The sequence below is a fragment of the Nipponia nippon genome, unplaced genomic scaffold, assembly GCF_047370975.1.
Source record: "Nipponia nippon isolate SJK-2023a ecotype South Korea unplaced genomic scaffold, ASM4737097v1 scaffold_1, whole genome shotgun sequence".
In the NCBI taxonomy this organism is placed as follows: Eukaryota; Metazoa; Chordata; class Aves; order Pelecaniformes; family Threskiornithidae; genus Nipponia; species Nipponia nippon.
The window spans coordinates 84743675-84766052 of record NW_028262290.1 but is presented as its reverse complement, the minus strand read 5'-3'; the positions used below and the strand labels follow the sequence as shown (position 1 = coordinate 84766052).

The 22378-nt window shown below is 37.7% G+C and overlaps 1 protein-coding gene across 2 annotated transcripts in view; it reads right to left on the bottom strand.

The window, feature by feature from the left end:
* Positions 1 to 13041: 13041 nt before the first annotated feature.
* The window catches only part of LOC148057446 (uncharacterized), a 53139-nt gene continuing 43802 nt past the window's right edge, over positions 13042 to 22378 (bottom strand). For both annotated transcript variants that reach the window (XR_015708406.1, XM_087775556.1), the window contains 3 exons: positions 21383 to 21472; positions 13496 to 13661; positions 13042 to 13211 (listed from right to left, as the gene is read on the bottom strand). Coding sequence is in view for 1 of the 2 variants with exons in the window: in XM_087775556.1 (XP_087631682.1) it covers positions 13199 to 13211; positions 13496 to 13661; positions 21383 to 21472 (269 nt within the window). In the remaining variant the exon portion in view is untranslated. The remainder of the gene's footprint in view (positions 13212 to 13495; positions 13662 to 21382; positions 21473 to 22378) is intronic.

Genomic DNA, 22378 nt, shown 5'->3' with positions numbered 1-22378 from the left:
GAAACCTAAAAACGTGCTATGTGTGCTAAAAAAAAAAGCTGCTATGTGTGCTTGGCACATCTGAAGACAAAACCCAGTCAGTTAAGATGATAGAATTCACAAGCACTTAGGCTTTTCTGCAGATTTGTCTCTTTTTTGCCTCAAAGTCTTCCAAATTTCCTTTCTATTCTGCCCAAAGTCACTATCAGCTTCATTTAAAATAAGGTTTCTAACTTATGAATAAAATATAAAAACCTGTCAAGCTAATACTTACGTAACAGTGAAATGTATTTTTTTAACAGATCTACTCTTTAAACAGGTATTAATTTGTGAGGGCCCTAGGGTTTTTATGAAATACATTCATGTGTAATGCATAGCAAGTATATTCATTTATCAGGTCAGTATTCTATTGCTTTTCCTCTTTAAGGCCTTAGACACGTTCATTTAACAAATTTCTTTCTTAATTATTCATTTATGGATACTAGGGACTATTCTTAACCATCTAGTGCACAGAACCACAATCTTTTTAAATGGTTACTTTCTGTACAACACGTTCATCTAAGGGGGCTCCACACTGGCAAAGTACATTACGAATAATACTTGCCTTATGATAACTCCCAGAGAGCCAGCCTTGGACTCCTACATCACTGCACAGACAAAGATGAGCAAAACAAATTACATGATTTCAGAAGTGCATGTAGTTCTTGTCAGACTACAGACCTGTGGACAGCAAGGCTGCACTGGTTATCTCCAAGCATCACCTGCTGGTTTTTAGCTGACCTTTCTGCAGAGTAGCTGAGAAACAGCGTGTACAGGTCACAGTTACTCTGTCCATTGCACCGTAGCTTGACAAATCACAACCCAGCTGCAGCAAGACAGTAACTTGCTGTGCATTATCACACTGAGATGTGTGCCTCTAGTTAGGTCCTGATGTATTACAACCATCAGAAATACTCTAACTAACTGTTTGTTACAGTATTAGCAAGAACATGATCAACAATGACAACAGACACTTTGAATTTACAGTGCTTATTCAACAAGTAAGTGTTGCAGAGTTTTAAGTAAACCAGAACTGCTACTTCTCCGCTACAAACTTTTACTACTGACAATGTGGTGCAAACTGAGGAATTAGCACGTCTGCAGCAGACCTAATAAACAAAAAGCCATACTTTAATACAGATGAATCAGAATAAGTGAAATATTTCAGAGCTGAAAGCATAACTTCATTCATCTTTCAAGGCTGAACTAGATCTTCACTTCTGCAATGGGCACACTTTGGTCATAGTGAATATCCTAAAAAAATCAATTACAGAATGAGAAGGAAAGATAACATTATACAACATATATTAAAAAAATTGTTGTTTTTTAAGCTTGCTTTCTTTTCCTCCAACATTTTTTTAATATGTAAATACTTCTTTCCCTCATTTTGTGTCTGACAAACACTTCCGTTTCCTCTTCCTAGCCTTAAAAAAACCCTAAATTATCAAGAAAACTCATTATCACCAGTTTTTTATTAACTGGGTTGATCAAGGGCAGGTTATTTATGTGGAACATAGAGAAGAGAGCATAAGTAAAAAGAAGTCTGCTTGCAGTCTAAAGGCTGTGAGTTGCTCAACTTGTTCTGAATTTCCAAAGCTAAATAAACTAAAGTTTAATCTAATAAACTACCAGTTTAAAGAACTTTTTTCCTTCCAAGGAATGAAAGGGGAACTCATAGGATAGCTGCAATCCATTCAGGGTGGCCATGAGTAATACCAAATTCTTTCTTTTATTTGGATCTCTATGACCATTAAGGTGTACAGAATTTCATAACATTGTTGGCTAAAAAAAATTAGGCCAGTCCCAGTTAAGTATCCTGAAATAAAAAAATTATATTCACTCCTCTGGGAGGAGGACCTGAATAAAGTATTTGAATTTCTGCTTCATTCATGCCTGTCTAGCAGGCAGGTAAAAGACAGCTATACTTTGGCTTTGTTGTAGGCACACTGACAATCACTATTCTCTTCTGTGAATTGGACCATGGAATTCCGCATTCCTGTCATATATATATAGTCTTTGATTCATGCTCCACTTGCTTTACCTAATGATACTCAGAGCAAATGGGAACTCACCAGCTGAATCGGACAGAAAATAGCTGGCAGGAAACTTGACCTACCGTCACCACAGGAAACTGCTGAGGGCAGAAAGAACTTAACCAGAACAAGATACATTACCTTTTGACAGCTCCTTACACTTCATTCTCAAAAAAATGACTGTTATTAAAAACAAAAAATTAAGCTACTTTTTGGTTTTGATAAAGAATTTTGAAAAAAAAAAGGGCTGAAGAATCAAAGCAACATTTGCCAAGTGGCATCTATGTGCCCCTTATGAATTATTCACATTTACGCCCAGAAATACCTCAGAGACCTGCCATAATCCAGAGATGTACCAAGTCTTCCACTCTGATTTTCAGTCAGTAAAGTCCTTCACCTCATTTTCAGGTTATCAGGAGTAGTCAACATGGATTCACCAAGGGGAAATCATACTTGAGCAATCTGATAGCCTTCTATGATGGCATGACTGGCTGGGTAGATGAGGGGAGAGCAGTGGATGTTGTCTACCTTGACTTCAGCAAGGCTTTTGACACTGTCTCCCATAACACCCTCATAGGTAAGCTCAGGACGTGTGGGTTAGATGAGTGAACAGTGAGATGGATTGAGAAATGGCTGAATGGCAGAGCTCAGAGGGTTGTGATCAGCAGCACAGAGACTAGTTGGAGGCCTGTAGCTAGCGGTGTTCCCCAGGCATCAGTACTAGGTACGGTCTCGTTCAACTTATTCATCAGTGACCTGGATGAAGGGACAGAGTGTACCCTCAGCAAGTTTGCTGATGATACAAAACTGGGAGGAGCGGCTGATACACCAGAAGGCTGTGCTGCCATTCAGTGAGACCTGGACAGGCTACAGAGTTGGGTGGAGAGGAACCTAATGAGGTTCCACAAAGGCAAGTGTAGGGTTCTGCCCCTATGAAGGAATAACTACAGGTTAGGGGTTGACCTGCTGGAAAGCAGCTCTGTGGAGAAGGACCTGGGAGTCCTGGTGGACAACAGGTTAACCATGAGCCAGCAATGTGGCCTTGCAGCCAAAAAGGCCAATGGTATCCTGGGGTGCATTAGGAAGAGTGTGGCCAGCAGGTCGAGGGAGGTTATCCTCCCCCTCTACTCTGCCCTGGTGAGGCCACATCTGGAGTGATGTGTCCTGTTCTGCGCTCCCCAGTTCAAGAAAGACAGGGAACTACTGGAGAGAGTCCAGCAGAGGGCTATGAAGTTGATCAGGGGACGGAGGCATCTCTCTTATGAAGAACAGCTGAGAGAGCTGGGTGTGTTTAGCCTGGAGAAGAGGAAACTGAGAGGGGATCTTGTCCATGCTTACAAATATCTTAAGGGTGGCTGTCAGGACAATGGGGCCAGACTCTTTTCAGTGGTGGCCAGCGACAGGATAAGGAGCAACGGGCACAAACTGAAAGACAGGAAGTTCGATCTGAATATGAGGAAAAACTTCTTTACTTTGAGGGTGACAGAGCACTGGAACAGGCTGCCCAGGGAGGTTGTAGATTCTCGTTCTCTGGGGATATTCAAAACCCGCCTGGACGCGATCCTGTGCAACGTGCTCTAGGTGAACCTACTTTAGCAGGAGGGGTTGGACTAGGTGATTTCCAGAGGTCCCTTCCAACCCCAGCCATTCTGTGATTCTGTGATTCCCTCAACAGCCTGCATGCTGGCAGCACATCGCATATTCTGGGACTACAGGTGTCAGATGCAGTTGATGGAAGATGTGCTATTCAGAGGGGCTCAGCAGTCAAAAAAGCCCTACTAGAGGGAAAATTTTCCTCTGGTCTGTGCCCCAGTTCTTCTCCACCAGTTGGCCTGGCTGGCTGTGTAATATGAATTGGTAAAACCAGGTCTTACTCCATTGTTGGGAGCTAAAGTGAGATATGTGAGAATGTGTGTGGAGTCTGTTGTGTATCTGTTTGAAAAACAGCTCTGAAGTGCTGAAGAAAAAAAGTTTTTCAGACTCTCTTCAGGACAATGCCTTTAACCATGAGTTGCACTTAAGTTTACAAGGACTTTAGTATCTGCCTGAAAAGTGCATTGAACTGATATCAAAGAAACAAATCTATCCCAAAGGCAAATTGGCTTTTGAAATAGAACCTGCATCTCACGTATAGATCTTAACTATATAGAATATATCCATGATAAAAATATTCTGAAATTCTCCCAAGGGAAGTTGTAGTGAGCAAACCAAAAAGCAAAATTAAATCTTAATACCAGTGAAACACGTGGTTTGATTATATGTATGTTGCTAGGAAGGTAGAAATCCATTGTAACAACAGATTAATTTTGCTGTCTTTTGGGGTAAGCACCTTGAAGAACAAAGGGCCTCAAAGGCATTGCAGTGAAAGACTAGATACAGCAGGAATAAAGTCCCTTCCTGTGTTTGACTGACCTATGACTGAAACAGTTGATTCACATTTGTGTGGCACTGCTTCTGTTGACAATGTTGTGATTGGGAATGTTCTGAACTGAGCTCCTGGCAAGAGTTACAATATACTCAAAGTGTAGGATACAACACAGTCCTTTATTCTTTTCTTTTTTTTTTTTTTTTTAACACTTTAGAGGTAAGTTTTCATGTGTTAGCTAAAATAGGTATTCAATTTAGTACCAGTTGCTAATCTGTAAATGGGATCTGTTGGAGAGAGGGAGGGAGGGAAGGTAACTCAATAACCAGTCTAATTCATAAGTTTTAACTAAACAGTGTGTTTTCATTGCAGTGTCTGGTGAAATCCAGTTTTATTGATGACTGGTAACTACTTTCGTTCAATTCTATGGATGAAAACTACTTTCCCCAAAACCAGATATCATTGGTACTGATGCACTTACCCATGTTTATACTGAAAAAGGAGCTTTCCATTCTAAAAACTATACTAGCAATTACTGCTTTCATTATTCAAAGATTAGTAAGGAGCTTTGTGGTGCAATGAGTAATGTCCAACTTCAGGGAAAGTGTGCTAGAGATCATGGGGTTCCCTTCATGGCCAATTATACTTTCACTGCCCAGCCTCAAACTTAAAATGCCTGGTAGCTGGAGCCTTTTGCCTTTTTGTTCATATCTGATTTGGAAACATTTTTTTTTTGCTACTTTTACTAGATTTCTCGCTTTCATGGATATAACCGCAATTTGGTTATTCTAATGAGCCCTAAATTCAGAATTTCACTAAACTACAGTAATAGTAAATATTTTATTTATATACTATTTGGTCATGACTAAGGTAAAATATTGAAATATCATATTCAAAAACTTTCCTTCTCGTCAGAAAGAAAACCCAAGATTTTGGATGCTTTAATTTAAACCAACTGTTAGGTGACATATGGCCACACTTTGTGCTGATTTATGACCCATGCAAGTTAACAGACACTACCACATTTTACTGGGTTGAAATAAGTATAAAACTGTTCCCATTGCTACAAGAATAACTAATATACCTAAAGTGCAGCCCCAAATCGATAAGTATGGGTGAAAGCATTCCTTGAGACCTACTGTTTTCAACAAGCATTTGTAATATGCTCAAAATAACCTAGGTGTGTTCATGGCTTAAGAACTGAATCTCCCTATGGATTACATAGAAATCCATTCAAGAACTAGCCTGCATGATAGGTTTCCAACTGGTACAACCTGTAACAATTTTCCAAGCTTAAATTCATAAACTGTTTAAAATAAGTTTCTCTACATCTGAATTTCTTATTAAAAAATATGCAACTTTCCTCATCCCTAAACTGTAGTGATTAGAAATAGGGGTGTCCCATAGCATAAAATGAATTTGGATGTGTCAGAACTGCTCTTTTCATACGACTGATAAATGAGAAGAAGAATGGTAGCATTGTCCTGTAGTGTTGCACTATGTCGAAATTCTATTTTACTATTTTGGTTTAGAAGTGCTCTTTTTGTATGTCTGCTTGAGATATATGTTTTTATTTTTTGCATTATTATATTAGGGCCAAAATGTAATGGCGTGATGTAAAGAAAAATATAACCTCAATGTCAGGAAATCTTTCACAACACAACCAGAGATCTTTGGAATATTTTATGCTTGAAAGTGACAGAAATCCATTCAAAATTGATACCAGACAAACTGTTTAAAAATACATTAGCGTTAAAACAAACAATCATGAACTGACAAAGCAACAAACTAAAATGAGACTTAGCTAGTCTTCCTATCTCCAGATATCTGCAGTTCTGTACAAGAGATCATTGTGCAGCTGAATACCCTTACTATCTTTTCACAGTTTCCAAGTCTGGTCAGTAAGAAAACCTAGCGTGTAGTCTCTCCAGTTAAAGGCTCAGAAACTTCTTATCACGATTTTCAGGTTTTCATTGTCCTCTCTACTGCATCATGCCTCTTTTGCTACAAATTTCCCCATTTCAGTCATGCTACTCAGACCAATTCTGTGAACCTTCATACATGTTCTTTACAGGAAAGCACAGAATTTGCCATCCTTGAAAAAATTGCTGGTCTCTCAAGTTCAGTATGCATTTGAAAGTACTGGGTAACCTGATGCTTCAAAACATGGAGTGGGGAGGAGGAGGACCTAGGAAATTTTCCATAGTAAGAAAGAGTCCAACCTGACAGATGGGGTGATCAGCTTAAGTTTTCAACTATGAAATTTCATTACCACTTGCTTACATGCACAGAATTCAATGTTACTACAGATCATAAATTTATTCCTCGCTTTTATAAATCCATCCACTCTTCTGCATTCAAGTTTACAATGTTCTCTGATAGTACATTTCAAAGACTGAGTACACACTCTCTGAAGAAACAAGTCATTTAACTTGATCTAAGTTTACCTGCTTTTTCTTTTTCTCTAGTGATCCATAATTCTTGTTTGTACCTTTTTAAATACATCTGTAGGTTTTTAGAAAATTACAATTTAAGGATATATTAAAAAGGTGCTCAAGATACAGATGCTTCTCTAATAAAATGCTTAACATTGACTTTGCTCTTACTGCTGTCCTGAATAACTTCAATTTCAAGTACATATTTACATGCATTAAGGCTTTTCAACAGTAATAACTTTATCTGTTCCTGTTTTCTTTAGATAAGAAAAATCAAAGAAGTGACACAATTCCAAATTGAGATATCCAATAAAATATAGTTATTGTCAATGTAAAGTGAATTATATGAAGTCTGACATTGTAGCCCTTCTCCTTCAGAAAAAAAAAAAAGGAATATTTATCCAGGAAATTAATGGGTTTTAGTCTTTTATTTTTTGTATGCTCATGGCAGTAGACTGCACTCAGAGACACAAATAAAAAAGTATTATAATTGCAGATCCAACACATAACCCATGAAACTTCTCTCATTAATTGTTTCTGTTGTTAGCAGATCTTTTATGTTTAAAAATTGCACGTAAGTTGAAATGCTTTAATTTCTCTGAGTTTTCTGATGATGAATTACTTGCATATCACGTTTTTTCAAAGCATTTAAATTTTAAAGTATCTTTCCTTCAGGTGTGTTTGTTTTTGTTTTTCTTTTTTAAACCCAGCTATACTTAATGCCAATGAAAAAACTGTCATCTTTATGAGAAATCTCCAAACATTGGTTCACAGAGGGTAATCCACCACTTTTTTACCTGGGAAAAAATGTAGTGATCACTAGTGCAGCAGGTGACTACATTCACCATTTTTGCATTGATATAACCTCTCACGTGTATATTCGTTAAAGTTTTCTGAAATCTCATATATTGATGTCCAGATGAGAGACTGCCATTCATTATCAAGACTGTTGCTGTCAGATCCAGTACACACCCATCATACTTCAGCCCACAAAGAGATATTCTGAGTGCTTACACAGGTGAGGAGTATATCCTCAAATCTGTACCTTTCTAGTGACAGTTGCTCATTTAGAAACATAAATTTTCTCTGTAAACTGTCTGGTGAGTCATGATGCTGTCCTCCTTCTATATGGAAATAACTGCCATTGTTTAAAATGAGAAAGGTAGGTGGGATGATGAAGAGGCTTGGGTAAGATTGAATTCTAAAAATGGGGAATTTGCCCCCTAGAAGAAAAGCAGAAATTGCAGTGATTTAAACTTTAATAAAACATTTAATGAAATATTTCAAAATAAAACTCACTAGACAGAGGAACTGCAGAAAACACTTGGGACAAAGCTGTAATACTATGGAATTCAAAGACAGTAGATAATGAAGGCAAAATGGTATTCAGCTTGGAGTAAGGGAACCAAATACTCTTTGGGAAGTATAATGTAATCGAATACAGCTATGGAAATAGACACTAGTATTTTTTTGAGAATGGGGTTTAGCAAAGGATAAATTGAGGTAATTGGTTCACCTAGTTCCAATTTGGACAGTATAGACTATATCTACTTATTCCTGCCTAAAACAACATTTATGGTAATCCACTTTCTAAATTTATAGAAAAAAGGCAGATGGATGAAGAGTTGGTAATGAACATTAAATTATACATTTGTTTCAATATGATATGGCAGTAGAAATAGTCCAATACAAATGTAAATAGTGAACACAAAGACAATGTATCATTAAGCTCGGAGGCATTGTTCCTATATGACTATTCTTACTGCACTGGAGATATTTTATTGTATTATGAGCATCAGACTATCATAAAGATATAGACATTTTGCAAGTTCAAAAGAAAACAACACATTTCAGAGAGCTCAAATTACTAAATTATACAGAAAGAATGAAAGGTTTAAGCAATGAGCCTAATCTGAAATGCATGCAACACCAGAATAGTGTCAGCAATTTATGTGAAGCCCTGCTACACCTGTTGCTCTGCCAACTGTATGTTTCTTAGCTAACAGAAGGATAAGGGAGCAGACAAAACCAGTTACAAACAATGGGATGGCATTCAGAAGACCTGATTTTAATTCCAAATGTTCTTACCAATTTCCTGTCTTATTTAGACAAAGTACATAATCCTTCTGTGATCCTGTATAGTGCTTACAATGGTGCTTTCTTTGTGAATTCTTTGTAACAGAAAATATCCCTTACTATGTTTATATATCTATAGTATTACATTCACGGCATGATGCTATGAGATTAATGCTTAGTGACAGAGGAAGTATTTACAGTTTAGCAATTAGGACAAGCAGGAAAAGTGGACTAAATTAAGATGGCAAAATGTAGACAGAATATGAGAAATGGATTGTTGCTAATGAGAATGATACCAGTGGATAAAACTGCATTGTGTACTAAGGGCTTAATTGCAGCAATTCTCTGAACACACAGGGGAAACCAGGCTTGTGCTGAGGATGGCATGAATGACCAACAAGTCTCTTCCAAATTTTAGGTACAAGATGCATCAGTACACTAATTACATCCCACTAATAAAAGAGGAAGTTTTCTCATACTATCCAGTTAGGAAAGTAATCACAGTCATTAAGATATTTTTTTCAAAGACATGGAAAGTAAATTAAAATTGGCTGAGAACAGAATTTCAATAGGTCAGTCTTTTCATTTAAATCTCTGAATTGCCAGAGGCAGGATTGGAAAGCATACAAACTCCAGCAAACCCTGCTCTTACTTTTTACCCCTATTCCTCTTATCTGCTTACAGCCTTTTCACAGCTTCTTCACATCCCAAACAAATCAAAGCATTCCTTCTTGTCTCATCTAGTCCTTTGGCTGTACCTCAATAACTTTTCTCTGATTCCCCTAAAGGTGATAAGCTGCTTATAGAGGAGCTCACAGCAAACTCATTTTGCTGTGCTGTGGCCAGCTGTTCCATTTAAAATATGTGCTCTTTGAGGCTTCCCTAAATTAGACAAGTCCATATGCATCATTCCCTGTTGTAATGACTATTTACAACCTGCAAGATTGGAAGACAACTAATGCTATAACCTAGTGCTCAGTGACCAACTAGCTTAAACCCCATGAAGGTAGAAGACTGAACGAAAGAGAGAGAATGATGGTCTCCTTCATGCCAAAGTTCCCAGACAAAATTATTAAGGTTTGATTTATGAAGCTTCCATGCATCAGGAAACCTGGAAATCTTTTTGGTCTTTGGTCTATATACCCCATTGTCTGAAATACTTGAAAATGAATTCAAAGCACCTGAGGCAAGAATACTGAAAGCTGCTTAAAAGAACATAAATAGAAGTCGATATAAAGTAATTGCACATAACACAACAAGGAGGGTTTTGCAGAAAAGTGCTAAAGGGTCTCCAGCTGGTTACTCCAAAAAAAAAATTCATAAAAATTATACAGCAGTCCATGGCAACAGAAAATCACTGTATTATAAACTTTTAAGATTCTACAAACTGAAAAGAGGCTGAAAAACCATTAAAATAGAAGCTGACCCTGAGTGGAATTTGCTTGTTGCAATGCACGACATTGATCTCAAACAATCATTCTTTGCTCTATAAAGTTTCAGACAAAATGCAATACAGAATCAAAAATCATGAAGTGCTGATAATCTCTTTTTCCTCCACATTTATCTATTTTCTGTAATTAATCAAATTATATTATTTTTCCAGTGTGACACAAAACAAATGAAATCAGAACAGAAAGAAAATTAAGAGTGATAATCACCCATTAAATATTTTACCTGTTAGTAATAAATTTTGCTTTGTCAACGAGGTCTGATATAAAGTGAGTCCTGTGGTGACATATAGCAGTGCTGCATCAGTTACACAACTGGGAAAAGATCTGTTTACTTGTTGCCAAGGTCTATTTGCCTTTGAAGAACTTTCCTCACTTGGGCTAGGTGAAAAGGCTTTGGCATCTATTTATGATGCATATTCAGCCATCAGGAAGAAAATTTTTTTGGCAGAATTTTTTTCCAAAGCCACTCGAGACATTTGGATGCCCAGTTCCTATTAAAATTAAATCTACTAGGCAGCTTTGAAAGTTACAGCTTAGCAACAAACACAAAGAGCTGTCGATGCACAAAGGCACTTGCAAGTATGAGCCATATGTTGTCTCTGTAGGACACCCTAAAATTCGTCAGGCATCTTGGTTTCTATTGTATTATATTACAGAAACAAAAGTTTAGTCCTTGTGTTGATTTCTTAAAAATGAGGTTTTATTGAATTCTGATGATCTCTATCCAGAGACCATTACAATCATTGGGGTTATTCAAGCTGAAATCGCTTTTATATAGTACCTTCTTTTGCTCCAGAGCTCCCGCTCTCTCCTTTTCTCATTAGTAGAGAATACTAAAGACAATGGATTTAAACACATCTCTGCAGAATGCTAGTGCAGTGCAAAACATATGTCCATGTATATTTTGTTAAGTGATATACTTTACTCTTTCATATATAGGTCTAATCTTGTTCTGTATATTTATTCAACATGAGTGGAGTCAGGGAAAATTATTTTTTCCAAAACCCAGTCCCAAAATTTAGTCTGGAGTGTTCATTCTCATTGAAGCAAAGTGTACATGAGATTAATTAAAACATTACATTTCGTTATGTGATCCCACCCTCCTTATGTGGGCAGGAAAGAGCCTTTCCCTGACCCCCAGCAAAATTCTGATCTTGAGAGCCAGAACATCCTAAAACCAAACAAAGATAATAAAAGCAGGACATGCAGCCATTCGTGTGATTTCAGGGACCATTCTTTACATGCAGGTAGATATTGGGAAGGTAAGACCAGGTATATATTTTGTTTACAATTATTAATATGAAAACTGTTATAAAATGCTAATATGATTTATGTTAAAGACTCCGATTTTACTGATCCCTTATTGCCATAAAATCAGTCCTCCCTAGCAATTCCCTGCTCCTCCAGCTGTCTCTCTAAGTTTCTCTACATTTTTAGTTTCACAATTAGTGATACACACACACAGTTAGATAAGATAGGAAGATGATTTGCCTCTGGGCAGGTTATTCCATAATTGTTTATTATGTGTTTTCTTTCCCTGAAGCAGCTGGTATTGACTGCTGACAGAAATAGTACATTGGATTAACAGATTGGTGGTTTGACCTGTGACGGCTATTCCAATTGTCCTTTGCTGCCATGAGCACAAACGTTTAATCAAAATGCATGTAAACTATCTGACATGCTTGAAAATTGAGGCACATTATATAAATTGCATACAGTAAGAAAATTCTTCTAATGCAATTTTGGCGAATGTCAGCTCAAGAGTAAAGGTAGGAATGTTTCAAAAGCCACATTTTCTGAGTCATTTCTTATGGGGAAAGCTCCTGTCCTGCTGCCTATCTAACTCCACCAGGATCTTCATCACCTCTTGCCCCAATACTCCTCTCTTCCAGATCTCCCACAATAATTACTTGCAGTGGCCTGGAGAAATCGCAGGACCCGTGTTTCTGCAGAAGAATGACTGGGCTGGAAACAGCATGGAAATGGTCATGACAGGGTACAACTTTCTTCTGAAGATCAGAAGCATATTTGTGCTCTTCTAGAGATGGCCGTTAACACTGAAACATGAGCTTTGGAAGAACAATCAGGGTACAACGGGGATTCTTGTTAAGACTACTGAAATAAAAGTATTAGGGTATGTCATGATGACTGCAAAACCAAGTAACTTTGACAGATTCAAATCAACTTATATATGTTTACCTAAGTTTGTTTGAAGAATAGATTTTATTTAAGTGTATGGGATGAAAGTAGATAGTGGTGTCATTCTATCACTTATATTTTTAAAATTACTGTTTGTAGGATATTAGTACAGAGATATTACAGTTAAGGAAAATCCTAAAAAATACACCACCTATAGAAGATGTTAAGATAAAAAGGCTTGCACATTTTATCTAAACTTAGAATGTTGTTTTTATTCTCTTAATTATGTTCATTTTCATAAAGGAATCCAACAGAGCATTCAGACTTCCTTACTTTCACTGTACTGAGACCATAACAAGTCTCAAAGTCATGCAATACTTTATAAATGTCTTTAAGAATACACTTTCTTAATAGGTACTTTTTCAAGGCATTGGTAAGGCTGTGGTGATAATTTAACTGAATTTGTGATTAACAGTGGAAGTACTACTTAACTGCTGAAATCCTTGCAGCTTCTTTTTTCCCCCCTTAGTTTCTGTTTCTTAGTTAACTACCATGAAGTGCAGCTGACACAATGCCTCTTTAGCTTCAGCTCAGGTATCCTTTCTTTCCTGTGAGCTTGATTTCTTTTTTTCAAACAATAGTATTTCAAGTGCTGAATTTTACATTGGTATGTTCCTGTATTTATGAAGTTTTACTGTGGGGACAAAAGAAGAAACATAGGTGTTATATTTGCTGGATCCCTTTGTCTCATTATCTAGAATTAAACGTTTCATTCTGTTGACCTTAGAGCTTAATCACGTTTTCATTATTTTCAAGGAGATTGTTTCTGTGATACACAGGAGGCGAAGAAGGAGGTCCTTGTCTTTATACCATTACACCCTTCTCATCATATTTCCGTCAGAAAATGAAACTGCGTACTTAATAATACTGGTAGGGTTTGCGGGATTTAATTGAGGGGAAAAAAACCCAAAAGCTTACCTTTGAAATTTGAGCATCTGAATCTGGCTAATGGAAAAACAGATAATTTGGTTGTATGCTGTAAACATGTGCAAAACAGGTGTCCAAATTCTAGTAAGAAAGAAGCCTTTCCTCCAATAACTCCAGAGGTGACAGGAACCTAAACCCAGGTGTGCTTGGATGGTATCTAAGAATGAAAATACGAGATAAATTAAAAAGATCACTTGCTAGTCTGGAACCTGTTTTGGTTTGCACATGCTGTTTTATTATGTTTGAGTGAGATTTCACTTACAAATGGAGAAAACTACATTTGTAATAGTGTGCAGAAGTGTAGGCCGATGGTATCTGAATATGCCTAGGGAGAGATGTCATGCTGAGTTAAAGCAATGTTTTCCAGCTCTGGAGTGACAGAGTTTGTTTTAGACTGGAGTAAAATAAACCAACAACGACAAAAGATGTCTCATCACATAAAAGAAGAACAAGGGGAGCTGCTGAAGGACCTCCAGTGCTTTAAAAGGTAGTGTTTTGTTCTCAGTGCCGCATGCAGTTTTCCAACTGTTGGAAAATAAAAAATACTAGCAAAGCTGCTGGAGAGGGCAGCAAGGAGTGTCAAAGTGCAGATAGTGGAGCACTTCAAGGCTAGTGGAAGCACCTCGTGTAGGAAAAGGCTGTAAAAGGTACTTTGCAGGATGGTTGATGAGAGGGAAAGGCTGCTTTAAGTTTGGCAAGGGAGGACAGCTGGTAAATGGGAGGAGGGTAGGAGAGCGAGAAGCAGAACCAGGTCACACCAACCTGTGTGCAGCTTAAATCAGACCTACTGATACAATAAGGACTTCACTATTTACAGTATTAAACCGTTAATTACATTTACTGCGGCACTGCAGGAAAAATAAACCTAGCTGGCCTAGAGGTTGCCTCACCAAAGAAAAAGCCTGTAAAAAAGTGTTACACTTCCACAATTAATTATTGTTACTCTGTTTCTTTGTCTTCTTACATTTTTGTTCCTTAAATAAAAATAGTTAGTCATAAATCCACATTTATGAATGGGGTAAAACTGGTTTATTAAGCCCCAGAAAGCTTAGGTTAATTATCCTAGCTTATCAGATGTTCTGAGCTGATGCCTTAATAGCAACCTGCTTGACTTTAAATGCAGCTCTTGCTGCTGCCCATCTAGACCTGGCAGAAGGATTATATGGCAGAGTTCTGCTAATAGCTAATAAGGAGTACAAGTAGCCACATAAAAGAAAAGCTATGGCTATTGTAATTTCTTTAAAAAGCCAGTGTTCCTGGTGAAGTTCTGTGTTGTCAGACCAGAAGTTCTCTTTTGCCCTTTCATCAGCACCGTTTGCAAACCTAGGAGTCCTTTTTTATTGCACAGTGCAACACCATTCTGAGATGCCTTAGCAGAGACCAAACTACTTCTCGAGTCTGAGGCAGTTTGAAGCTGCATCTGTGTGGCATCAAGAAGTGGCACCAATTAGCTAGGTTGCAGCATCCCGTTGACACAACTATTCATTTTCCTAGATACAACTTGATATGCCTGTTTGCACTATTCTCGGAAAGTGCACCTGGTTTTCTATGCTAGCTTAGGTAATTTTAACATTACATTGTGCTGTAGATAATGTTTTCTTGCATTTAAGTAATCGTATCTTATGCCGACATTAGCAAGTAGTGCGGAACAGCAAGAGCAGAGCTGTAAAGCCAGACAGATGATGCTGAGGCCACAATGTTTGCACCATCTGTATTGCAGGCAGTTTTGCTTTGCAAACCCAGTTAGGTCCTGCGGTCCCAGTGTTATCAGCTGGGTACATGATCTGTGCTTCTTGAGTATGTCTTCTGCCTTAGCTTCATCTGAAAGGAATTCAGTTCAGCTGCCCCAGGGCTTCTCCGTGACATGAGCCAAAGCACAGTTAGTAGGGACAATCAAGAGATTTGCTTCCAAATTATACCTGTAGTAAGACTTAAAATGCCCACATAAGTGCATCTTCACATACCAGAGCACTGCTGGGTTACTCTCCCAAGTTAGGCTTGTGTTTGCAGATATCTTTCTAGTACCATGAGCAATACTACCTGCTTGGAAAATAAAACAGAATCATAGAATCATAGAATGCTTTGGGATGGAAGGGACCTTTAAAGGTCATCTAGTCCAACCCCCCTGCAACTGGCAGGGACATCTACAACTAGATCAGGTTGCTCAGAGCCCCATCCAGCCTGTCCTTGAATGTTTCCAAGGATGGGGCATCTACCACCTCTCTGGGCAACCTGTTCCAGTGTCTCACCACCCTCATCATAAAAAATTTCTTCCTTTTATCTAGTCTGAATCTACCCTCTTTTAGTTTAAAACCATTACCCCTTGTCCTATCACTATTGGCCCTGCTAAAAAGTCTGTCCCCATGTTTCTTATAAGCCCCCTTTAAGTATTGAAAGGCTGCAATAAGGTCTCCCTGCAGCCTTCTCTTCTCCAGGCTGAACAACCCCAGCTCTCTCAGCCTTTCCTCATAGCAGAGGTGTTCCATCCCTCTGATCATTTTTGTGGCCCTCCTCTGGACCCGCTCCAACAGGTCCATGTCTTTCCTGTGCTGAGGACCCCAGAGCTGGACACAGTACTCCAGCTGGGGTCTCATGAGAGCGGAGTAGAGGGACAGAATCACCTCCGTCAACCTGCTGGCCACAATTCTTTTGATGCAGCCCAGGATATGGTTGGCTTTCTGGGCTGTGAGTGCACATTGCTGGCTCATGTCCAGCTTTTCTTCTATCAGTACCCCCAAGTCCTTCTTGGCAGGGCTGCTCTCAATCCCTTCATCTCCCAGCCTGTACTGATACTGGGGATTACCCCAACCCAGGTGCAGGACCCTGCACTTGTCCTTGTTGAACCTCATGAGGTTCACACAGGCCCACCTCTCCAGCCTGTCCAGATCCCTCTGGATGGCATCCCATCCCTCAGGTGTGTCAACTGCACCACTCAGCTTGGTGTCATCTGCAAACTTGCTGAGGGTGCACTCAATCACACTGTCTATGGCATTGATGGAGGTATTGAACAGCACTGGCCCCAGAATGGACCCCTGAGGGACACCACTCATCACTGATCTCCATTTGGACATCAAGCCATTGACCTTTACCCTCTGGATGCGACCATCCAGCCAATTCCTCATCCACCGAACAGTCCACCCATCAAATCCATATCCTTCCAATTGAGAGAGGAGGATATTGTGGGGAACCATGTCAAAGGCCTTATAGAAGTCCAGATAGATGACATCTGTAGCTCTTCCCTCGTCCATGGATGTAGTCACTCCATCATAGAAGGCCACTAGGTTGGTCAGGCAGGACGTGCCCTTGGTGAAGCTGTGCTGACTGTCCCGAATCACCTCCCTGTCCTCCATGTGCCTTAGCATAGATTCCAGGAGGATGTGTTCCATGATCTTCCCAGCCACAGAGGTGAGGCTGACAGGTCGGTAGTTCCCAGAGTCCTCCTTTTTACCCTTTTTAAAAATGGGTGCAATATTTCCTTTTTTCCAGTCCCCAGGAAAAAATAAGATAGTTTATGTTGTTGAGAAGGCTTGTCTGACCTTGTCTGAAAACAGGACACCTTTTAGATCGTGTGAAAAACTAAATCTTTTTACAGTTCTGAATTTTAACACCAAAAAACTGTGGTAACAATCAGTTCCATTAATACTGGTTCATTAATACAGCAATTAGGTTTCTGTGGTAAGAGATGTTACAATCATTTGTGTAATATCACTGTAATACCCCTGACCTTGACTTCATTTGGAAAGCCAGTAAAACAAGGCTGACTGAGTCTATTAGAGGATTTCCTACTATATACAATGAAGTGAATGAGACCCTCAAAACCATAACCAAGAACAAAATCCCTTACTGATTTCAATTTTTCAGTTGTCCCCTTTTTTTCCGCACTTCTGTTGAAAAAGCCCTTGCATCCATGGTATTTTCACATTCCTCTACATTCTTACTGCCTTCTTTACTGCCAAATAAATCCTATTTGCCTCAAGATGGGACAGTCAAGAAAAGGTTTACCCAATATATCATCTACCACACAATGCATCGTATTCTTAGAGTGGATTTAATTTTGCACGGCCTGTTTTACCAGAATTGGTTCAACTGGATATGTTCTGATATTGCTGACATGTTTTATCTCACAGCTCAAATTACTTAGAAAGAACAAAGTGGTTTTAAGGTAAAAGTCTTCTGTTAAAAAAAAAAAAAATAGTTTTTGGGAACTTTAATTAAAAATAAATATATCCCCAGAAAACATTCGTAAAATGTTAAATTACGAGAACCAAAAGTTTTAAACTTCCCTGCCAGTTATTTTTACCCCAAAATGGACTGGAATAGTTTGTTTTCTGAGAAATAATGGAATTTCCATCATGGGTCACCTTTGAGAAAAATTCAGGTAAGCAGTTCTCGGGAATAACATCAGTATCGTTGATCCCACTGTCAGAGGCAGAGACAAGGTGATTTCTCAAAGTCTCTGACTTAGTCTCAGGATCAACACTAGCTTTAGCTAAACACCATGACAGACAAAAGAGACTGAAGGGTACTCTTGCTTTGAATTAAAATATCACTTCACAGAAAATACAGCTATATATACAAAATGTGAAGGAAAGCACTAGTTCTTGGTACTTTGCCTTTATAAAACAAACAAAAAAAAAACCAAAAAAAAAACCCAAAAACCAAAAAAAAGGCAAGATTGAAAGCCAAGTACAAAAACATATTAGATAGCTACTTTTAAAATATTGTGAAATTGAGTCAGAGGATAGAAATATTTTGAAAATATGATTTGACTATAGAGTTCCTCAAGTTATTCTCTTGGGTATATGTTAGAGTCAACTCATTGCTACAGATAGAAATTGATTTGTCCCCTGACCCTCCTTGTAGTCCTAGCTGCAGAATCACTTGACAATGAAAATCCATAATATATCAATGAGTTTAGAAGCTGCACAGAATAATGCCTATAGAACTTGTTTTATAGATAAGGCAATACACATAATTACAAAAAAACTTCAATAGGTTGGGTTAGAGAATATTTTACAAAGTTGCTTGTTCCTTCTACTTTTCCCTGTCTAGAAAAGAATGTTTTCCCCCATCACCACAAGCCCACATCTTAGGTAAGCAACAAGCTGCATACAATGTGAATTAAGTGCTCAGAAGATGGGTAAATTTCCCTTTTTGAACTCAAACCTTCAACAAATCAGGATGGTAAATCTCTTTAGCCCCACATAATACTATGTTTACCCAGTTAGTGAATATAGTTCAGTATGAGCATATCTGCCTAACTCCAATTGCTGGACTGGGATGACAGTACGTTAAATAGAACTCCTATTTGATGCACAAGAACCCCCCGATCTTCAGGCTGTTTCTACAGATTTCTGCACAAAATACCTTTTTGGGGATATTGATTTTGATAGGTCTAGTTCTATAGACATAAAGACCTCTATCACATTTATATTTTTGAGCAACTTAACGCATTCCCCTATCTACATCCCCTAGTTCATCATTCTTTGTCTTTTGAAATTCAGTGCAATATTTAGACTGACTTTTGTTAGCGCATCCATTTAATTCAATTTAAACTGAAATCAATTTAATCCAGATTGATCCAAGGTTGTTATTAATATCATTTGTTCTCTAAGCTTTGCCTAGAAAGTGAGTATCACCTGTAATTTTCAGTAGTATTTATCTTTCTAACAAGATTAAAGATAACTTTATCCTATAGCAGCCAGAGTAAAGGTTGCAAAATACATTTCAATATTAAGTTTTCATAGACAGATATTTCTGATTAACAGTGAGACAACTCATACTATGACATCCTTAATATGAAGCGTGAGTCATGCTGAAATTCTTATGTACTTCTCCACATTCTTCTTACAGGAAGACCTTATTTCCCAAGTTTATTGTATTAATACACAGTCTGCACCAAAGAAAAGACTAAAGCAATTGACCCTAAAAGGCACTGTTAGCAGCAGTTATTCTCTATCATGAATTCTGAAGGGTGAATTAAAAATAAAAGAAAAGGAAATATTTTGTGTGGCCTCAAGCTTTCTTATTTCTGGTAGTCTTGTGTGGCAGGCAGTTTACTGCCGAAGTCATACATGCCCTAATATAAACTGGAGTTGGGAAATAAAAGCAAAAACTGAAATGAATCTATACCAATTTTAGGACCATGTTTGACCACAATCAGTCCAGATTAAAAGTGGTAGAATAATAAAGATGAATTTCATTGTAACAAGGCCTGTTTCCTCCTTACAGTGATGAAACAAGGACAAAAAGAAAATAACATACCTGATTATGCCCTAAATTGTTCAGTTTTGCTTCTTGTGATTGAAAGGAATAAATGTTTTACTGTGGAAGTGAAAACTTTGGAAGACTTTCTAAAGACCAAGGGCCTTATTTATTTTTGCAGGGAAAAAAAAAAACAAACAACAAACAAAACCAAAACAACAGCAAGGCTCCACATGAATCCTTTGGATGAATGATTTTTTATCCACTGATATCACTGGCAAATTTGGCCCAAATTTTAAGAGACTTGCCAATGACATTTTCTTTGGACAACAATATTCTATAATGAACTTCTGCAATCATTTGTCAATGTCTGCATAACTGTAAAGGAGTTCCACAGAGGCAGTTTCTATGTGAACAGGACAATGATGCCTTCTTACAGCCTATGAAATCCAGTTCGATTTCTACAGTTTTTAAGGGGTTAATAGATAATTAACTATCTGCAATATCTTCTTATGTAGTAACGGGCGTTGCAATCAAATAATTTTAATGTCCAGAAAACACAATTATTAATCCTTTATAACTATGGTAACAGTAACTATGCTACAAAGTGTGATTATTGCATTGTTCCTGAAGAACAACATGTTCAGTAATGTAATGAGGATGTAACCCATGTGGTGCAATAGAGAGAAGAATATCCTCTGTAGAACACTTTTGGCTGATACCATGGAAAATTTTTCAGGGTTTGAAAGGAACTGGTGCAAGACCAACAGCACAAACATCATCTAAATAGACATAAGGATCTGTCCCTTCTCATGCCAGATAAAGATGAGGTATTTTTTTCTCCAGAAAAAAAGAAATATATTTTTCTCGTAAGTTCAGAAGACATATCTTGATACTGAGCATACAGATCTGAAGCACATAGCTCATGCATGCTGAAGTCAGTACAAATCTATGCAGGTAGAGCAAAGTACCAAAGTCAGTTAAATTTTGCTGTGCTAGACAATAATAAAATCTGCCCTCTAAGCAAAGTTCACATGTATAAATGCATTTTTCAGCAAGTGTTATGCATGACTGGGATCCATATGGCTTCCAACTTTCAAACAGAGACATCTGCTTTTTTACACAAATGGAAGCATCTTGTAAGAATAATTCACAAAGTCTGATTTTGTTGGACAGTTTTGTGTTATGCAATCATTTTTATCCCATTTTAGAACAATTTTTGTGAGATATAGGTCTTGTGAGAATAAGCTACACCATAGACAGTTTTTAAAAAAATCAAACAACATATTTAAGAAACGTCTACATGAGGGATTTTATCAATGAAAAGATACCAGGGCATCTTTTCAAGATGAAAGACACATCAATATTTTTGGGCAGACTCTGCTTAGTTGTCTCATTTTCCTAATAGTCTCATACTGAAAGAAAACCCAGAAACCTCTTTATATCTAAAGGGCAATATATGTTACTAATATAATTCATATTGATTTCACAGTAACATGAAAATCATCAGAGAGACTAGCTCTGTAACAAAATTCTAGCTATAAAATTTACCAAAAGCAGCCAAAAGTTGATAATATAGAAGCTTAGTCTTTGTCTAAGAATAGGTCACAAATCAACAATAGTAACACAGCTTGATCTGAAATCTTATGGAAAGCACTCTTAGCAATATCCCACCTTTTCCAATAGTGTCCACTGGAAACAATACTGATAGTCTTGAGTAATACTGTGGTTCAACTCGTACTTTAGGTTCATTCATTTCATAAGCTGTTAAATGTAATAAGGAAATAGGTGGTAAGGTGATGTCTCAGAAAAAAAAAGCATATATATATATATATATACACACACATACAAATATACATACACGTGTATGTATAAATCGAAAACTTTCTTCTGGAGGTATTGACAAATTTTCACCAACACAGGACATTCACTGATCAACTTACTTTAATCAACCATGAGGAACAGAAACCAGAACTGTGTATTAATTAACCAAAACACAGTAAATGAAAAATTAGTTCAAAATATAAAATAGAAAACTACTGATTTCATGTGAATCTGAATTTACTGACTCATCAAACACTTGCAACATTTCTAGATGGCTGCTGCAGTAGAATAAAAGACAAAAGTCTTCCTTCTTTTCAGTACACCTATGGTATAGAGAACTTCAGAACATTATTTACAACCCTGATTCAGAATGTGATTTTTAAACTGATGTTTCAAACTTCATCGCTTTTTACTTTTTAATTTTCTTACAAAATATGTTGTGACCTGGAGGAAAGCCATAGAAAGTTGTACTTAGGAGCCAGTGAACTGACAGCAAAGGACAAATTATGTTTATGGATTCCCACTGGGCTATGAATAAAATGGTTCATCACCCACACAGATTTCTTCTACTTGAAGATCTAAAGTACATCAGTCTCAAAGGGCATACAGATCTAGACAATCACTAAATCCCATGGGAATAAATGCAAATCATGATCTGGATATATGAGGTGTCAAGGACCATTGGAGACAGCATTTCAATCATCTTGGTGGTTATAGCACCTTGAATCAATATAGCACATGGCATTATTAGTCAGGCATGTGTATTACTATACAGTAAAACAACAAAACGGCAAGGAAAGATACTAGAGGGTAGCAGTAGCTCTGGAGATTGCAGACTGTTAAAGT